This window comes from Microtus ochrogaster, unplaced genomic scaffold, assembly GCF_000317375.1.
Source record: "Microtus ochrogaster isolate Prairie Vole_2 unplaced genomic scaffold, MicOch1.0 UNK113, whole genome shotgun sequence".
Classification (NCBI taxonomy): domain Eukaryota; kingdom Metazoa; phylum Chordata; class Mammalia; order Rodentia; family Cricetidae; genus Microtus; species Microtus ochrogaster.
The window spans coordinates 102409-117561 of NW_004949211.1; the positions used below are offsets into that span (position 1 = coordinate 102409).

Sequence of the window (15153 nt, forward strand, 5' to 3'; positions counted from 1 at the left end):
GAGAGTCTACAAACACCCAACTCCTCCATGGAAGGAGACCCCCTTAGAGAGTCTGTATTTCATTTTCCCTCACCTCAGTTTAACTCAGTGGTTTCGCAGAGCCAGTCAGTACAAGGGTTGTGTATAGAAGTGCAAAAATCATAAACCATGTGTCAGCAAGTCTGTTTTTGTTTCACAGATGAAAGGTCACAGCACGGTTTGACTCTGGCTGGCAGGCGAATGAGAAGGACCTGCTCTCTGGTCCTGACTGGCTCTGCCTCAGTAGGACACACTTGTCCGGTCTCAGCTTCCGGCTCATTGCCCTCAAAGTGACAGACCAAACCCTTTGAGATTCCCATAAAATGCTCTCAGGTTTGGGGCTTAAGAGAACATAAAGAAGAGTTTCATTTGAGATGAAAGGCTTGTCAAAAGAATTTTTAATGCCGTGAGCATAAGGGCAGACAGCGGCATGGAGGGTCTCTGATAAGAATCTAGCTAATGTGACAGGATGAGGAGAGGGGTCCCTTCTTATACTGCATGGGGGACATGGAAGGTTTCCTGTAGTCAGGCTGTCTCAGGTCCTTAGATAGCAGGGGGAGCAGGACTCCAGGGTAGGAATGTGCAGCTCTCGTCATGTGTGTGGGCACATGTGCTTGAGGCTGTGCGCCCTGCACAGGTGAGTGGTCCACACTGGGAGTGGCTCTCTGATATCCTATGGTTGGCCATTCTCCTGGATTTTGGGCACCCAGGGAATCTGTTATTCTGTGGGCTTAGAGATCCGCATGTGAGTTGCTGCTGGGGGCTCACAGTGACCTTTATGAGAAAAAGCCAGATTCAGGTGGAAATGGCCTGAGGACCAGTCTGGTTTGGATTTTCTTAGTAGGACACACTTATCTAAGACTCCACCTTATCTTCTATAAACTGACAAAGTAAATTCATTCAAACCTCATATCCAGCTCTCAAATTAGGTAAGTCTACAAACACAAAAACCATACCAGTAATCCCTCTAAGAGGTCCCCCCCCCAAAATACAAAAAGTAAGAAGATTCATGTGTGGATGATGGGTAAGGTGGGCATCACCTGGAGGGGAAGTTCCCATGTGCCAACCGTACTGTTCAGTCATCTCCTGAAATCTGTTCAAGGTGTGGATAAAGCCAATGAGATGCCATCCCCAAGGATACTAAAGACCCATCTTTCCACTCAGCTGCTGCCACCGTCTTTCTGGAAAAGTAACTGTAAGGTAAGACAGCATCAATTCCCTGGAGTACTGGGGCAGGAAGCCTAGAGAACTAGGCATGCAGACGCTGGGTGAGAATACCTTTCTCTGTCCTATCTTTCCACTCCCTCTGAGTGCTAACACACAGCAGGAAAGTCGAACACGAAGAGAGAGTCAGCACAGTGTTTCCCTGGATAGTTTCAAACACGGTGAAGACAGAGGCCAGACTGAGTTGTTAGAGATATTCTATTCTTCAGTGAAGCAGACTGGGGCAGGGGCGAGGAACGTGAACCACAGCCTGGAGGAGGTATCATAGAATAAAGCAGAGACAAGATAGAACAGAAAAAGTTAAAGGATTGTTCAGAACGGTAAATCAAAGTAGAGCCACAGAGCGAATGCTTGTCTGCAGCCGCAGAAGCTCCCATGCCTATTTTACTTTTTCCAGGGCTGTGTCGTGTGCCCTAGTGTCTAGTCTAGTGTGTTCCTGCCACATGGAGGATGCTGGACCAGGCTGGGCATGAACAAGGATAGAGTAACCTATAGTGGGTAGAGCTGAGGTCTCACAATAAGCTAATATTTGCTGAGAAGAATACAATTTTCATAGATTGGGATACAGGAAAGGAGGAGAAAAAGTGTCTAGAGAGATGGCTCAGTGGTTAAGAGCACTGGCTCTTCTTGTAGAGGAGCCTGGTCCACTTCCCAGACCCGATGACAGCTCACAACAGTATGAACCTTTGGTTCTCAGAGATTCCGGGCCCTCTTCTGGTTTCTGGGGTACTGCAGGCACATTGTGCACTTGCATGCATGTAGGTAAAACACCCATACATAAAAACTAACTTAAAATTAAGTGTTAGTTACTAAGGACTAACAAACTTCTAGATGACAGAAGTATAGTTGGGATTTCCATGAACAAAGGTCTTTTCTCATGACAGTAAAGATGGAGGAGGGGTGCAAATTCTATTTCTGGCATTACTGAAACTGGAAATCATGAAAACACTTTAGAATGCCCCCTTAAGTTGTCCAGCTGAAATCAAACAAGGTGAAAAAGAAGTCTCTGAGTTACAGAAAAATAGATAGTAAATAAAATTATTTTATTTTATAAAAAGCAAAAAAAAAAAGCTTCTCTTCCACAATGGGCTAAAGAAGGTAACATTTTTAGGAAATCATTCCCCTTCTAGATGTTCTCAAGAACACAAGGATTTTACTCAATTTTGCTGTGCCCTTTCCTCCCTGTCACAGAGTGATGTGGGAGTGATTTCTTATTAATAAAGAAACTGCCTAGGCCCATTTCATAGGCCAACCCTTAGGTAGGCGGAGAAAACAGAACAGGATGCTGGGAGAAAGAAGCTGAGTCAGTGAGTCGCCATGATTCTCCTACTCCAGGCAGATGCAGGTTAAGATCATTCCTGGTAAGCCAGCTTGTAGGCTACACAGATTAATAGAAATGGGTTAGATCAATATGTAAGAGCTAGCCAATAAGAGGCTGAAACTAATGGATCAAGCAGTGTTTAAAAGAATACAGTTTCGTGTAATTATTTCGGGACATAAGCTAAGCTAGCCATGTGGGCAGCCGGGTGCCGAGGACGCAGCTCCACCGCTCTTATTTCAACAACAGAGTTAGTGAACCATTCTACCCCTGTATAAGGGTCTTGGAGAATACTGAGACAGAAAAACAGCCTGAGTATGGGACTGTGCCAGGGTATTTGATGCCCTGGGTGATTCAGCAACATGAACTTTGGTATTTCCATGGGGACAGGCACAGAGCCTAAGCACAAGAGAGAGAAGAAGGAGCAGAGAAAGCAGGGGTAGCAAAGGTGAACAGGAGGAACTGTGCCCTGTGATCCGGAGAATGCTCTACAATAGCTTTGTCTTCAGTTTTCAATGAGTGAGTTTGTTAAATATACAGCAAGCCAAAGAAAAAATGAATAAGAATAAACAGTAAGCAGCATGCAGACAGGAGAGAGAAACAGAGAGAGAAGATTGATAGATAGATATAGATAGATAGATAGATAGATAGATAGATAGATACATACATACATACATACATACATACATACATACATACATAGATGACAGATAGATAGATAGATATAGATGGATAGATACATACATACATACATACATAGATGATAGATAGATAGATAGATAGATAGATAGATAGATAGATAGATAGATAGATAGATAGATAGATAGATAGTTTTTCCCTATGGCTGAACTTTCCCAGGTCTGAACTTCTTGCTTCTCTTCCCCAATAGACTAAATAAGGTAACATCTGTAGGAAATAGCTCCCCTTCTAGATGTTCTCAAGAACACAGGCACTTTTGCTGTGCCCTTTCCTCCCTGTCACAGAGCAAGGGGACCAGTCTACCCCGAGATAAGGGGTCTTGGAGAACACTTAAGATAAACATGCTTGGGTGTGAAATGGGGGTGGAACAACCCACTTCCAGGGCCAGCTTCTCAGGGAGTTCAAACAGCACACAACAATTTATCAATATAATGTATATCGTGGGCAGAAAAGGAGACCATGGTTCCTTTCCCAAACTCCTTTCCCTGCCCTGAACAAGACACTGCAAACTCACAACTCAGCATAAGGTGATCCCCACCCCCCACCACCTGAGTCACCAGTCACCTCACTTGGGCCTCCAGATTCTGACTGTACTCACCAGCCCACATTTCAGCACACAAAGGATAGGGCCATCATAGGGGTGTCTGCTAGCGCAACAGCTGAGCTAGCCCCGAGAACTTCTGACACATCCGTTACGTGTAGAAAAGAGAATGTTAAAGTTGTACAAAAAGGAACAATTGTATCAAAATGACATGAAGAAATAAGAGGCAATTGTAATCAGAATCATCAAATAAATATGGTGTTTTGTAATTGAACATATATAATATGTCACACACATATATGTGTGTATATATATATATAAGCACTTAAAATTAAAAATCAAAACTAGCCTAACTCTCAGATCTGAATAGGAAAAAAAGTATGAATTTAGGATGGGATGAGAGCCGGAAAGACGAGAGTGATGCGGTGTGGCTGGAAGTCACACACATGAAAAGGAAAGAAGACACAAAATGCCAGGCAGTGTGAACGTGAAAGACACCTGAGGTTTAAAGCTTAAGAATTCAAGCAGAAAAAGCATCAAACGTTTGAAAACATTTTCCATCGGAGCATGGCAGCATGGTGACCTGGAGGAACCATGTGTTAGAACTCTGAGTTGGTGATGAGGTCTCTCAGCAGGGTTCCTCAGCCTAGCCCTTATTCAAACAACTTAGTATACAAAAACACACAGATGCAAAAATGATTACCGCAGAGGAATGCGGGTGCTCCCAGAAAATAGGAGACATGGTGCTGTTCCATGATGCAAACACCAGGTGGAGCTACTGCTCATCCAGAAACCAAGCTGAGGTTTCTGGAAGGCTCACTGGCACACAGGTTGACAGTGGGATAACAGGCCCGAGTTTCTAGAGGAAGAGTTTGCTCCTCATAACAAAAGGAACATCAAGACTTAGGCTAACTATTAATGAGCTAATAGGGCCTGGCTTGCGGCAGCATAAACGGCAAGGATGCTCCTCCAGATTGTGCAGCCAACGCGGAAGAGCGGCACGTTCCTCGCGAGGACTCTGCCAGAGTGAGAGCTCAAAGCGTCACATATTTATGCCGCTCTAACCACCTCTCTTCCTCTCCAAAGTTCCTTTACGTGGCTCGAAATGCCAAAGACTGCATGGTTTCCTACTACCACTTCTACAGGATGAACCAGGTGCTCCCAGATCCAGGCACCTGGGACGAGTATTTTGAAACCTTCATCAGTGGGAAAGGTAAATAGAAACGCTCCTGTATTCTTCCTTCAGTAGAGCTGAGTGGAGAGAGCCACGCATGACACTTGAGTCCCCAGGATGTCATGCACCTCCTTAGACAAGTGCCACCACTGACCGGGACCACGTAGAGGGGGCTGGTTTCTTTCACAGTGAAGAAACCCATCCCTCAGCAAGCAGCCTCGTTCTACTTCGAAAGCCTTTATTCCAGGTTCCTGGTCTGTAGAGTTCCCCTCCTCCTGGGTGTCCCTCTCATCATATGAGGTGCAGGTGATTGTGCATAAGTAACATGAAGGACTTTAATTTGCCCATTAAGGCAAAAAACCTAGGACTGACCCAAAGCACGTGACATCAGATTAAAGCAGCTCAGTGACCTGAGACTATATCAGACACAAGATTTTTCCTTCACCATGTCTCTAGCCTCTGATGCTCTTTAAGTAGAAGAAGAAAGGAAAAAAAAAAAAAAAAAAAAACTGACTCTCAGAAGGTTTGTGTTCACGAAAGCTGTTCTTGATTGTTACAGTAAACTGGGGATCCTGGTTTGACCATGTAAGAGGATGGTGGGAAATTCGAGATAGATACCAGACTCTCTTCCTCTTCTATGAAGATATGAAGAGGGTAAGTAAATGACGGCTGCAGGATCAGGGGCAGAGGAGCTGCTTGAGGAATCTGCTTCTCACAGGGATGTCTGGGGAAATGGGATCGTGTTAAACTCTATTCCAGTCCAACGCAATGCTACCCTCCCCCGACAGGACCCAAAGCGTGAAATCCAGAAAGTTATGCAGTTCATGGGAAAGAACTTGGATGAAGAGGTGCTGGAGAAAATCGTCCAGGAGACAGCATTTGAGAAAATGAAAGAGAACCCTATGACAAATCGTTCAACGGTTCCCAAATCTCTCCTGGACCAGTCCATTTCCCCTTTCATGAGAAAAGGTTTGTGGGGAATTCTTCCTTTCTAATTCTGAGACGGTGCACCCCAAATACATGTATTATGCTCCTAAGGAGGCTAGGGACTCGTTTCTGTTACACAGAGATTCTACAAACTAAGTCTTACAGAGAACTAAGGCCAGCACTACTCTGGTTCACACCTCACTGGGAGCCAGGCCTGAGGGTAGACTCATCAGAGCTGGGGTCTGGAAACCGGGAGTTAGCCCTCTGCTCTAAGGCTCTGCTTGTATGGAGAGCGGCTGTCCGCATGCGTGTGTCCTGTGTTCCACCCCTGTGTCTCTCTTCTACTCCGTAGCCACTGCTTCGACTTCTGTGCTTGACTTCATTTGGACCACAACCCCAAGCTGTTCAGGCTCATGACTTTCAACATGTACTGTGTGAACCATCTCTTACCACCTCCTTCTTCCTGAGGAAGGAATTCTGTTGGGCCCAGATGATCCAGTTTTAAGAGGAGAGTGTTACTGTTTTCTTAAAAATTAGTACATTAAATAACTTTAGAAAACAGTACTGATTTGACCATTTCACACAGATCCTCACTAAAATCCATTTCACAGGAAACTAGAAGCAACACCAAGGCCCTCCTTCTCATAGCACGTGCATTTCCTTCCGCCACAGCACAACCAGGACCTGGGGTTCACGTGTTGCTCTACAACAGCTTCCCTTTTTCTTTCCATGCTTGAGTTCATTTATTTCTACAAAGTATCCCAGGCCCCTGAAATAAAGCAGCGCCACCTCCTTTCTCCCTTAATAACGGTGAGAATTTGGTGAGTAGCCTTTCCTCAGGCCCACCCACAGCCACCATATCTGCACACTCTGTGTTTGCTTCTTTCCTTGCTTGCCTTGGCCATAGGCACAAATATAGATGCCTTGATAGAAAATTGTTCACTCAAGCACAAAATGTAGCTACCTATATATTTTTGCTTACGGGAATATGGAGCATCTCTGCAGGTCAAGGAACACAGATCTCAGCTATCGCAGTTTGTAGAGGTCACATGGGACATGCTGTCAATCACCCAGTTATGTCTCTAATTATAGAAACAATAGATATGGTGTTTCAATATTTACGGTTGATGCTACAATAAACACTTTTGTTCATCAAACTGAATAATTTCCCACAAGAATCACAGGTGTTACAAAGAGTTTTTTTCCTATCTAAAATCATTTCAATGAGTGCTTGTTGAAAAATAGTATCTCATTGTAATTATCACCAAATTCTTTTTCATTGAGATATAATCTACATAAAAATAACTCACAGAAATTAACTGTACAGTTCAACCATTTTTATTTTAAAAAAAGTAAACAACTAAGCAACCAACATCTGAATCAAGGCAGCAAGGAATTCCATCACCTTGGGACATTTTCTTGTCTTTTCCAGTCAGTCTCCTATAGAGAACAATGTCCTTGTCCCTCACTATTGGTTGATTTTGCTTGTTATTTGAAATAAGGAAAATATACACATGAGATATCACCGTATATATTTTCTTATGTCTAGGATCTTTTGACAGCATAGTGACAGCAGAAGACCACGGGTATGGTTATATGTCTGCCATTTATTCATTTTGTAACTGTGATTATGTCTATATGTATACCATAGAGAGCCAGGAGCCCAGGTCACCAAGCTCCCTTGAATTATTTGTCCACTGAGTTAGAAGCTGGTGCCCTGCACAGGGACCACTAGGGCTGCCTCTCAGACAAGAGGGCTAAGAAAATGAGGAACTGCCATGCCAGCTCCAAAGTGGGTACTCCACACTCTACTCAGGGGCATGGAGTCTGTCCATCAGAGGCTGATGTTCCTGTCTGGGCTCATCTTTTAGGAACTGTGGGGGATTGGAAGAACCACTTCACTGTGGCCCAGAATGAGAAGTTTGATGAAATCTACAGACAGAAGATGAAGGGAACGTCTATAAACTTCTGCATGGAACTCTGATCAAGAACATGGAAGCTGCTGCTCAGGCAGAAGAAGTTCTGAAAGCACACTGTGAAATACTCAAGACTGTGGCTCAGTCTCTATGAATTTTAACACCACATTATAATTTCATAAACGTGGATCATGGCTAATGTGTATTCTTTCCACTATTCATATGAATTAGTAAGTCAACTTAATAATAAAAGGAAAACATAAATAATACTTGCATACTACAAAATTCAAGTTTCCATTCTTTTAGAACAGTGATTCTCAACTTGCAGATCATGACCCCTTTGGATTTATAGTTCAGATATCCTGCATGTCAGATGTTTGTATTATAATTCATAACAGCAAAAATGCATTTGTGATATGGCAACAAAATAATTTTGTGTTTGAGGGCCACAACAACACAACAAGGAAATATATCAAAGGATGTAGCATTAGGAAGGTTGAGAACCACTGTGCTAGAAGGTATGGCCTGACTCTGAAGTATTCTACCCTAAGTACTAGCAAAGAAATAATAGATTTTATCTCTATGAATGTACATGAAATTCCTAAAGTCGTTCCTGCTCAGTCAGGGTTTTGCCTGGCTGAAATGGAAAGAATCATCGTGTGGATGATGTGTTGAAAGCAAGCCTTGGGAACACGTTCAACCTGGTACGAGGAAAATGAGGGAAGGACTCCAAGGAGATGCAGAAATCCCAACCTTAATAAAGGGAATCCCGAATCTGTGCTGTTAAAGAAAGCAGAGAGAAAGCATTATATTTTGATGAAAGTAGAATGAAGGCGTGGTGCTCAGTTTAGAGCCAACTGGGTTTTGATCTACAGTCATGCCATCTGAGGAGCAAACTGGAACCAAACCAAGTGTGTCTTTCATGTAGCTTCCATATGTGCCTATTTTGACTGAAGCTGTCTGTATTTGCTGGCCAGCAAGCTTATCTCTATCTCCTGCTACATTCCATGTCGAAAAGAAACAGATCATTTTCTGGCTAGGTACCACTCATCAAACTTGATCAGATCAGCAATTTAAACACACCTGGAGCCAAACTCCAGATTGCTTCACTGTTCCTCCACCACCCCCTTAAGTCTAAGTCCATCTCCCCTCCTCCTCCTTTCCTTCCTTTCCCCTCCGCTTCCTTTATCAATCCTCTGCTGCTCATCCACCTTTCTCTCCCTACCCAGGTGCTCACCAAATCACCACGGTGCTCATCACTGGGTCCGTGCTAGGTATATCTTAGACAGCAATGTTACCAGGGAACAGTTTTCATAAGGAGACCTAGAGGAAACAGCTTCCTGGTGACACCCCACGTTCAGCCATGAACAATTAAAGAAGCTTTTCCCCACACAGTAACATGTCTCCTTCATGTCTTTTTTAACGTGTGTATTTCCTGAACATCTGATATGAAGCCAGCCACGGGATACTTAGTATATGTTTCACGTTTCTTCAGCAAGAACAACTTTTTAATGATTTTTTCATCCTATGGCACCTGTCACGTTTGGTTTCCTTTTCTACTTTATGGCTGGAGAACACTCTGTCTTTGTATTTACAAGTCGACAGGCATTTGTGTTGTTTGCAGTTTGGGGTTCTCATCCACCATTCCTCTGTTGATGTGTGAGGGTCCATTATTTCCATATCCATCACGGAATTCAAATATCAGGTAATTTATAACACTTCCCCACTGTGTGTGTATGTGTGTATGTATGTGCGTGCATGTGCGTGTGTGCATGTGTGTATGTATCCATGTGTACTTTTATAGAATCTAGAGGAGGACACTGGTGGTCCTCTGTGTCATCACTTTCCAGTCTATTCCCTTGAGACAGGGTCCACTGATTATGGTGGTAAGCCAGTGGACAGCAAGTCCCAGGTGTCTTCTTCTCTGTACCCCACAGACTAAGGTTATAGGCTTCTAGATTATTCTATATATTCTGGGAATGGGAACTCAGGGCCTAATGCTTGAACAGCAAGTGCCTTACCCATCAAGCCTTCTCCCTAGCTCTAACTGGTACAAAACTTTCTGCACATCTACTGGAAATCTAATGTGTTTCTGTTATATAGTTATTCCCTTGAAAGTCGAAATGCAATTGGTGTACCACTTTTATCTGAAGAGGGTCTCATTTACCACTATCTTGAAATGCCACTGGCCATCTATATAAGCCTTAACATTTAAAGTTTTGTATAATAACCACACATGTTAAAGTCTTCAGGAATGTGCAGCATATCAGTAGAATTATTACCAAAACTACCACGGAGAAAACACTAGCATGCACACAGTTCTGAAAGGATGATCATGCAGGATGTGTTTTCTCTAGGACAACTAGTTCATTGAAAGAATTGACAGGGTTCCGGAAGTAGTTTGAAATATTCAAGACTCATCAGTGCATCAAGTAACCCCCAAATATCACTGAGAATTCTTTCAACCTGAGATGTAACATTATTCTCTGTCTGGAATGTCAACCTAATCTAAGACAGCCAAAGACTCTTAGCAGAATAAATGTAAGGCACTTGCCATCAAAGCTAACAATTCCCAGAACTGAGTCCAATTCCCAGATCCCCCACAGAGGAAGGAGAGAACAAAATACAGCAGAGTTTTTTTGACTTCTATGTGTGTGCTTTGGCATAAGTGCACACACACACACACACACACACACACATATCCACAAAATGTAAATTTAAAATTTACCCAAAGCACAAAAATGAATCCCAAATTAACATAATAACATAAATCTAGTAGTTTTTTCTAACACTAAATGGAAATGAAAGGAATGAAAATAAAAGGAAGAAAAAGTTAAACACAAAAGTAGATAGTTATGGTTATGCTAAAAATAAAGTAGTTATAAGTATTGTAACTGTATTCTTGCTTGATACCTGTTTTACTATCTGTAAATTTACCATGTTAAAGTTTTAAAGCCTTCCTTTTTACTTAGACAGAAAAGCAGAGGTTATGTGGGATTTTCCTCTGTATGCTGTCAATGTGTTTTGCTATTGAATAAAGCTGCTTTGGTCCTGTAGCAGGGAAGAATAGAGACAGCTGGAAAAATAACTTGAAGATAGAAGAAAGAGGCATAGTCAGAAAGGTGTAATGTATCCAGTGCAAGAGACAGAAGCTGGAAGGAAATATGCCCGTAGGCCACAACAATGTGGTGATACACAGATTAATAGATATGTGTGAATTAAGACATGAGTTAGTCAGGAATATGCCTAAACTATTGGCCTAGTGGTGTTGTAATTAATATAGTTTCTGTGTGATTATTTTGGATCTGGGTGGCTAGAAATGAAAGAGCAGCCTCTGCCTACATCTTCCCTTTTATGAACTACTGGAATATTTGTGGATTATTAAAGTTATTTTTTATATTTCTGAATTCATCAGTGAATTTTTCTCATAATACAAGACAATGTTAACACATTGCTTCTTTGAGATTGTGTTGCCTAGTCTTATTTAGACTTTTAAGTTTTCCATTGATTCTTGTATCTCTCCTTGTTATATATGAGTTTGTTTCTCTAGGGGGATGCAAGGAAAGATGGGGGATAACAGAGGTTCTGTGATGCTAGGAGAGATCTTCCATCCAGGCACGAGGACTCTAGTAATGATAAACACCAAGTGGGAATCTGAAGCAGGTTCATTCCCATCAGACAAAGCTTGTCTCCACGAACTTCAAAGTTTCTCTGGAATCACGAGGTCCAGCACCACCAAAGAGCAGGCTTCATTAATATCAGGCCTGTGCTACAATGACAGAAGAAGGGATCTGGAATTGAAGCTACTTGCAGGGTCACCGAATTTCTGGTGTGGATAAGTAGAAGAGACACATTCAGTTTATGACTGTGTGACAGCAAAGAATCTGCCTTGACTTCGGGACAACTTAGGGGCGGGAGGGATGGATAGGAACCCTCTTTGATAGACCCATGCTCATTGTATACATTTCTGTTGTGGTAAAATTTCATAAACACGGGGTCATAAAAAGAAACATATCTGGCTCATTTACAGAGGGATAAAAGCCCATGGAGGTGGGAGAGAGGCAAGAAAGAAGCTGGAAGATTGAAGGCAAAAGCAGTAGATTGAGTGTCACACCCCAACCTCAAGCAGAAAGTAGGGAGAACAGAGAATAGCTTGCTCATTTCAAGACACACTCGGGGACAGCCTTCTGCCACTAAGGCTCTACAGTATAAAGTTCCCCAAACTGTATCATCAACTGAACTTGAGGGTCCATGTGTTCAAATGACCATCCATATGAGATTATTTTTTTCATTTTTTATTGATTTTTATTGAGCTCTACATTTTCCTCTGCTCCCCTGCCTCTCCTCTCCCCTTCAACCCTCTCCCATGGTCCTCATGCTCCCAATTTGCTCAGGTACTTTTTCCATTTTACATACTGAACACAGCTCCCCATTCCCCTTCTCCCACTTCCCACCAACTTCCACAAACCCCACCCCAATTCACTCCTCAGAAAGGCCTCCCACGAAGAGTCTGGCATAACAAGTGAGGCAGAATCAAGACCCCCCCCCATTCAGGGTTGAGCAAAGCATCCGCCGTAGAGAAAGGGCTCCAAAAATGAGTTCATGCACTAGGGATAAAGTCTGGTCCCACTCCCGATGATCCCACAAAGTGTCCAAGGCACACCACTGTCCCCCACAATGAGAGGGCCTACTTTGGTCCTATGCAGGTTGTATAGATATCAGTTCAGGGTCAGTGAGTTCCCACTAGCTCGGGTGAACTGTCTCTGTGGGTTTCTCCATCATAAACCTCACCCCTTTGTTGCTCATACAAACCCTCTTCCCTCTCCTCAGCTGGACTCTGAGAGCTCAGTGATTACAGGGTGAAGATTTTCAGGGTGGAAATTGGCCAAAATTCAATGCCTGATCTGTTCTCAGCTCAGAGAATGGCTAGATTTCATGCTTAGGGATTTGTTGATTTTGTGCTCGGGGATTGGATGGATTACCTGTGCAGAGACTGGTTAGTTTTTGTGCTGAGTTTGTCAGAATGAGAATGCGTTCTCTAGGTCTGGTTTCTGGTCTAAAGTGTGTTGCATTCACTGACACTTTTTAACGTTTTGACTCTAATATCAGGGTCACTGAAGGGGCTCTGATCTCAGGTCCGGCTCTATTCTTTGGCTGTGATTTCAGGGACAACGGGGTTTCTTTGGCTCTGCTAAGAGAGTACTTCTTTGGCTGTACCTTTGACTCTACCCTACCCAGAGTAAGTTCATCAAAACATTCCCGTGAATGCCTGTACAGCATTGTGGTCATACTCTTCTGCTCTATTTCACTTCCTCCATTCCATCCCTGTGACTACTATAGGGTCATTTATAAATGCTCACCCTCTTCTTGCTAATATCCACAGTCAAAACCTCATATTTTTGCTTGTGGAATACCTCCTTGTCTGTGATAAAATCTCTAGTTGTAGCTACACTGTGTATAGCAGAAGACTTCAGGGATCACTGTGTCTGAGCATGGACGCCACCCCAGAATCTGAACATGTGCTGCTACACTCTTGTCAGTTTCTTTATGTAAATTATCCCCCAGATTTTTCCTCTATCTAAGGGCCTGAAAAGGCTTCATTGTGTTATTTGGAATATCTCAGATTTCAAGACAGAAAATTCATAGCTATAATCTGCCATTCTGAAGCTACACAAATTTTTTTCTAGCATTACGTGTCCTAAAATTTCCCCCAAAATAAAGTGACTTAAGTTGAGCTCAACATCATGGGCAGCCAATGGAAGAGGACATGCTAGGAAAGGATGTCAGAATCTTAACATGTCTGGGTTCTAGTTCATATGGGGAGTTGATGCTTGCCTGCAACCTACCCATATATGCACAGGTGGGTCTTTCAGAAACAACACAGTGTTTCATAAACACTTCTGAAGCACACATCCTGCATTCCTTGAAACATAGCAACATAGTTCAGTTTTTTTCATCTCATTGACACACAGACTTGACGGATGTCTGTGACCTACCCACACAAGACAGATGGCTGTCAAGGCCTTCAGAAACAACACAATGCTCTGACTCACATTACCTCCGAAGTAAGCATCCTTCAATCTATGGAACACAGTTCCATAGCACAGTTTTTTCTCGTCATTGATATACACTAATTTATGTGAATAGCAACATAGTCCAATTTTTTCAAGTCATGGACACGCTGACACGATGCATGTCTGTGACCTATCCACACATGCACAGGTGGCTGCCAAGATCCTTCAGGAACAACACGGTGCTCTGACTCACATTATATCTGAAGTAAACATCCTTCAGACTATGGAACACACTTAAGTTACATAGGACATTTTTCTTTCAAATCACTGATACACAGTGACTTATGTGGTCATGGAGTATGTTCCAGGAAAAGATCTGGAGATGTTCCTCATGAAGATAGGCAATCTAAAGAAGGAGGAGGATAGACCAACCATCTATCAGGTTATGTCAGCTGTGCACTTTCTCAAAAAGACACATTGCACATCATGATATTAGTGCATATCATCCAGCATGGAACTGGTAAGGTCAAGCTTAGTGATTTTGTTATGGCCACTCGGCTTGAAAGGGAAAGATGATGGAGGAGGTTTGTGGCTCTTTACTCTATATGGTTCCAGAGAAATTGGCAACAAAACCCTACGATGGTTTGGCAGGTGATTAAGTGGAGCCTGGGCATCATCCTACATGGCATGGTCACTGGCCACTTTTAAATGTGTAGAAACCACCCTTGATGGCATGCACAGGATCATCACCACTACCGTGTGTCCCATTCATTACCATTTGTCAAAACCCTGTCACACTATCATTGCATGGTTTCTCATGGTCCACATCTGGTAAATGCTAATAATAAGTCAACCTGTGCAACAACATTGGCTGGGCCACGTTCAACAACGTGTACCACATGACAATAAGGAAATCATTCCCAGAGTCGTACAGCATATGTACAACATTGGTTATACCTGTGAAAAGATTGTGTCATTTCTAACACACAGACAGAGACTAAATAATAAACTAACAGCAACAATCAATATACTCAAATATCAATTGAGCTATGAGGACAGCCATCAGCATGACAAGTCCTGGTTAAATATGATTCATAAATGTCCTCTTAGCCTTCCTCTACCCTTGAAGAAAAGAGCTAGTGAGCCAGCATTTCATCAGTGCAAAAGCTGGGAAGATTCACTTTTAGAAAGAGGATGTGGAACAAAGAGGCAAGGGATGCAGAAGCTACACCATGCTCCATAGATACTTCTCCCTGGAGCAGACACCCTGTCCAGAACCCAGGTGACCAAATAATAAGGCACAGCCCCCGGGTCGCCGGCAC

At 42.9% G+C, this 15153-nt stretch overlaps 2 protein-coding genes across 2 annotated transcripts in view; one reads left to right on the top strand and one right to left on the bottom strand.

Annotated features, from left to right (window-relative positions):
- Positions 1-8034, top strand: part of LOC101990125 (sulfotransferase 1C2) — a 9330-nt gene extending 1296 nt beyond the window's left edge. Inside the window, exons 3-7 of the mRNA XM_026778212.1 lie at positions 1121-1218; positions 4887-5013; positions 5534-5628; positions 5763-5943; positions 7773-8034. Coding sequence (XP_026634013.1) covers positions 1121-1218; positions 4887-5013; positions 5534-5628; positions 5763-5943; positions 7773-7885 — 614 coding nt within the window. The 3' untranslated portion in view covers positions 7886-8034. The remainder of the gene's footprint in view (positions 1-1120; positions 1219-4886; positions 5014-5533; positions 5629-5762; positions 5944-7772) is intronic.
- Positions 1-15153, bottom strand: part of LOC101990410 (zinc finger protein 431-like) — a 140351-nt gene that overhangs the window by 91074 nt on the left and 34124 nt on the right. The gene's annotated exons all lie outside the window — the stretch shown is intronic.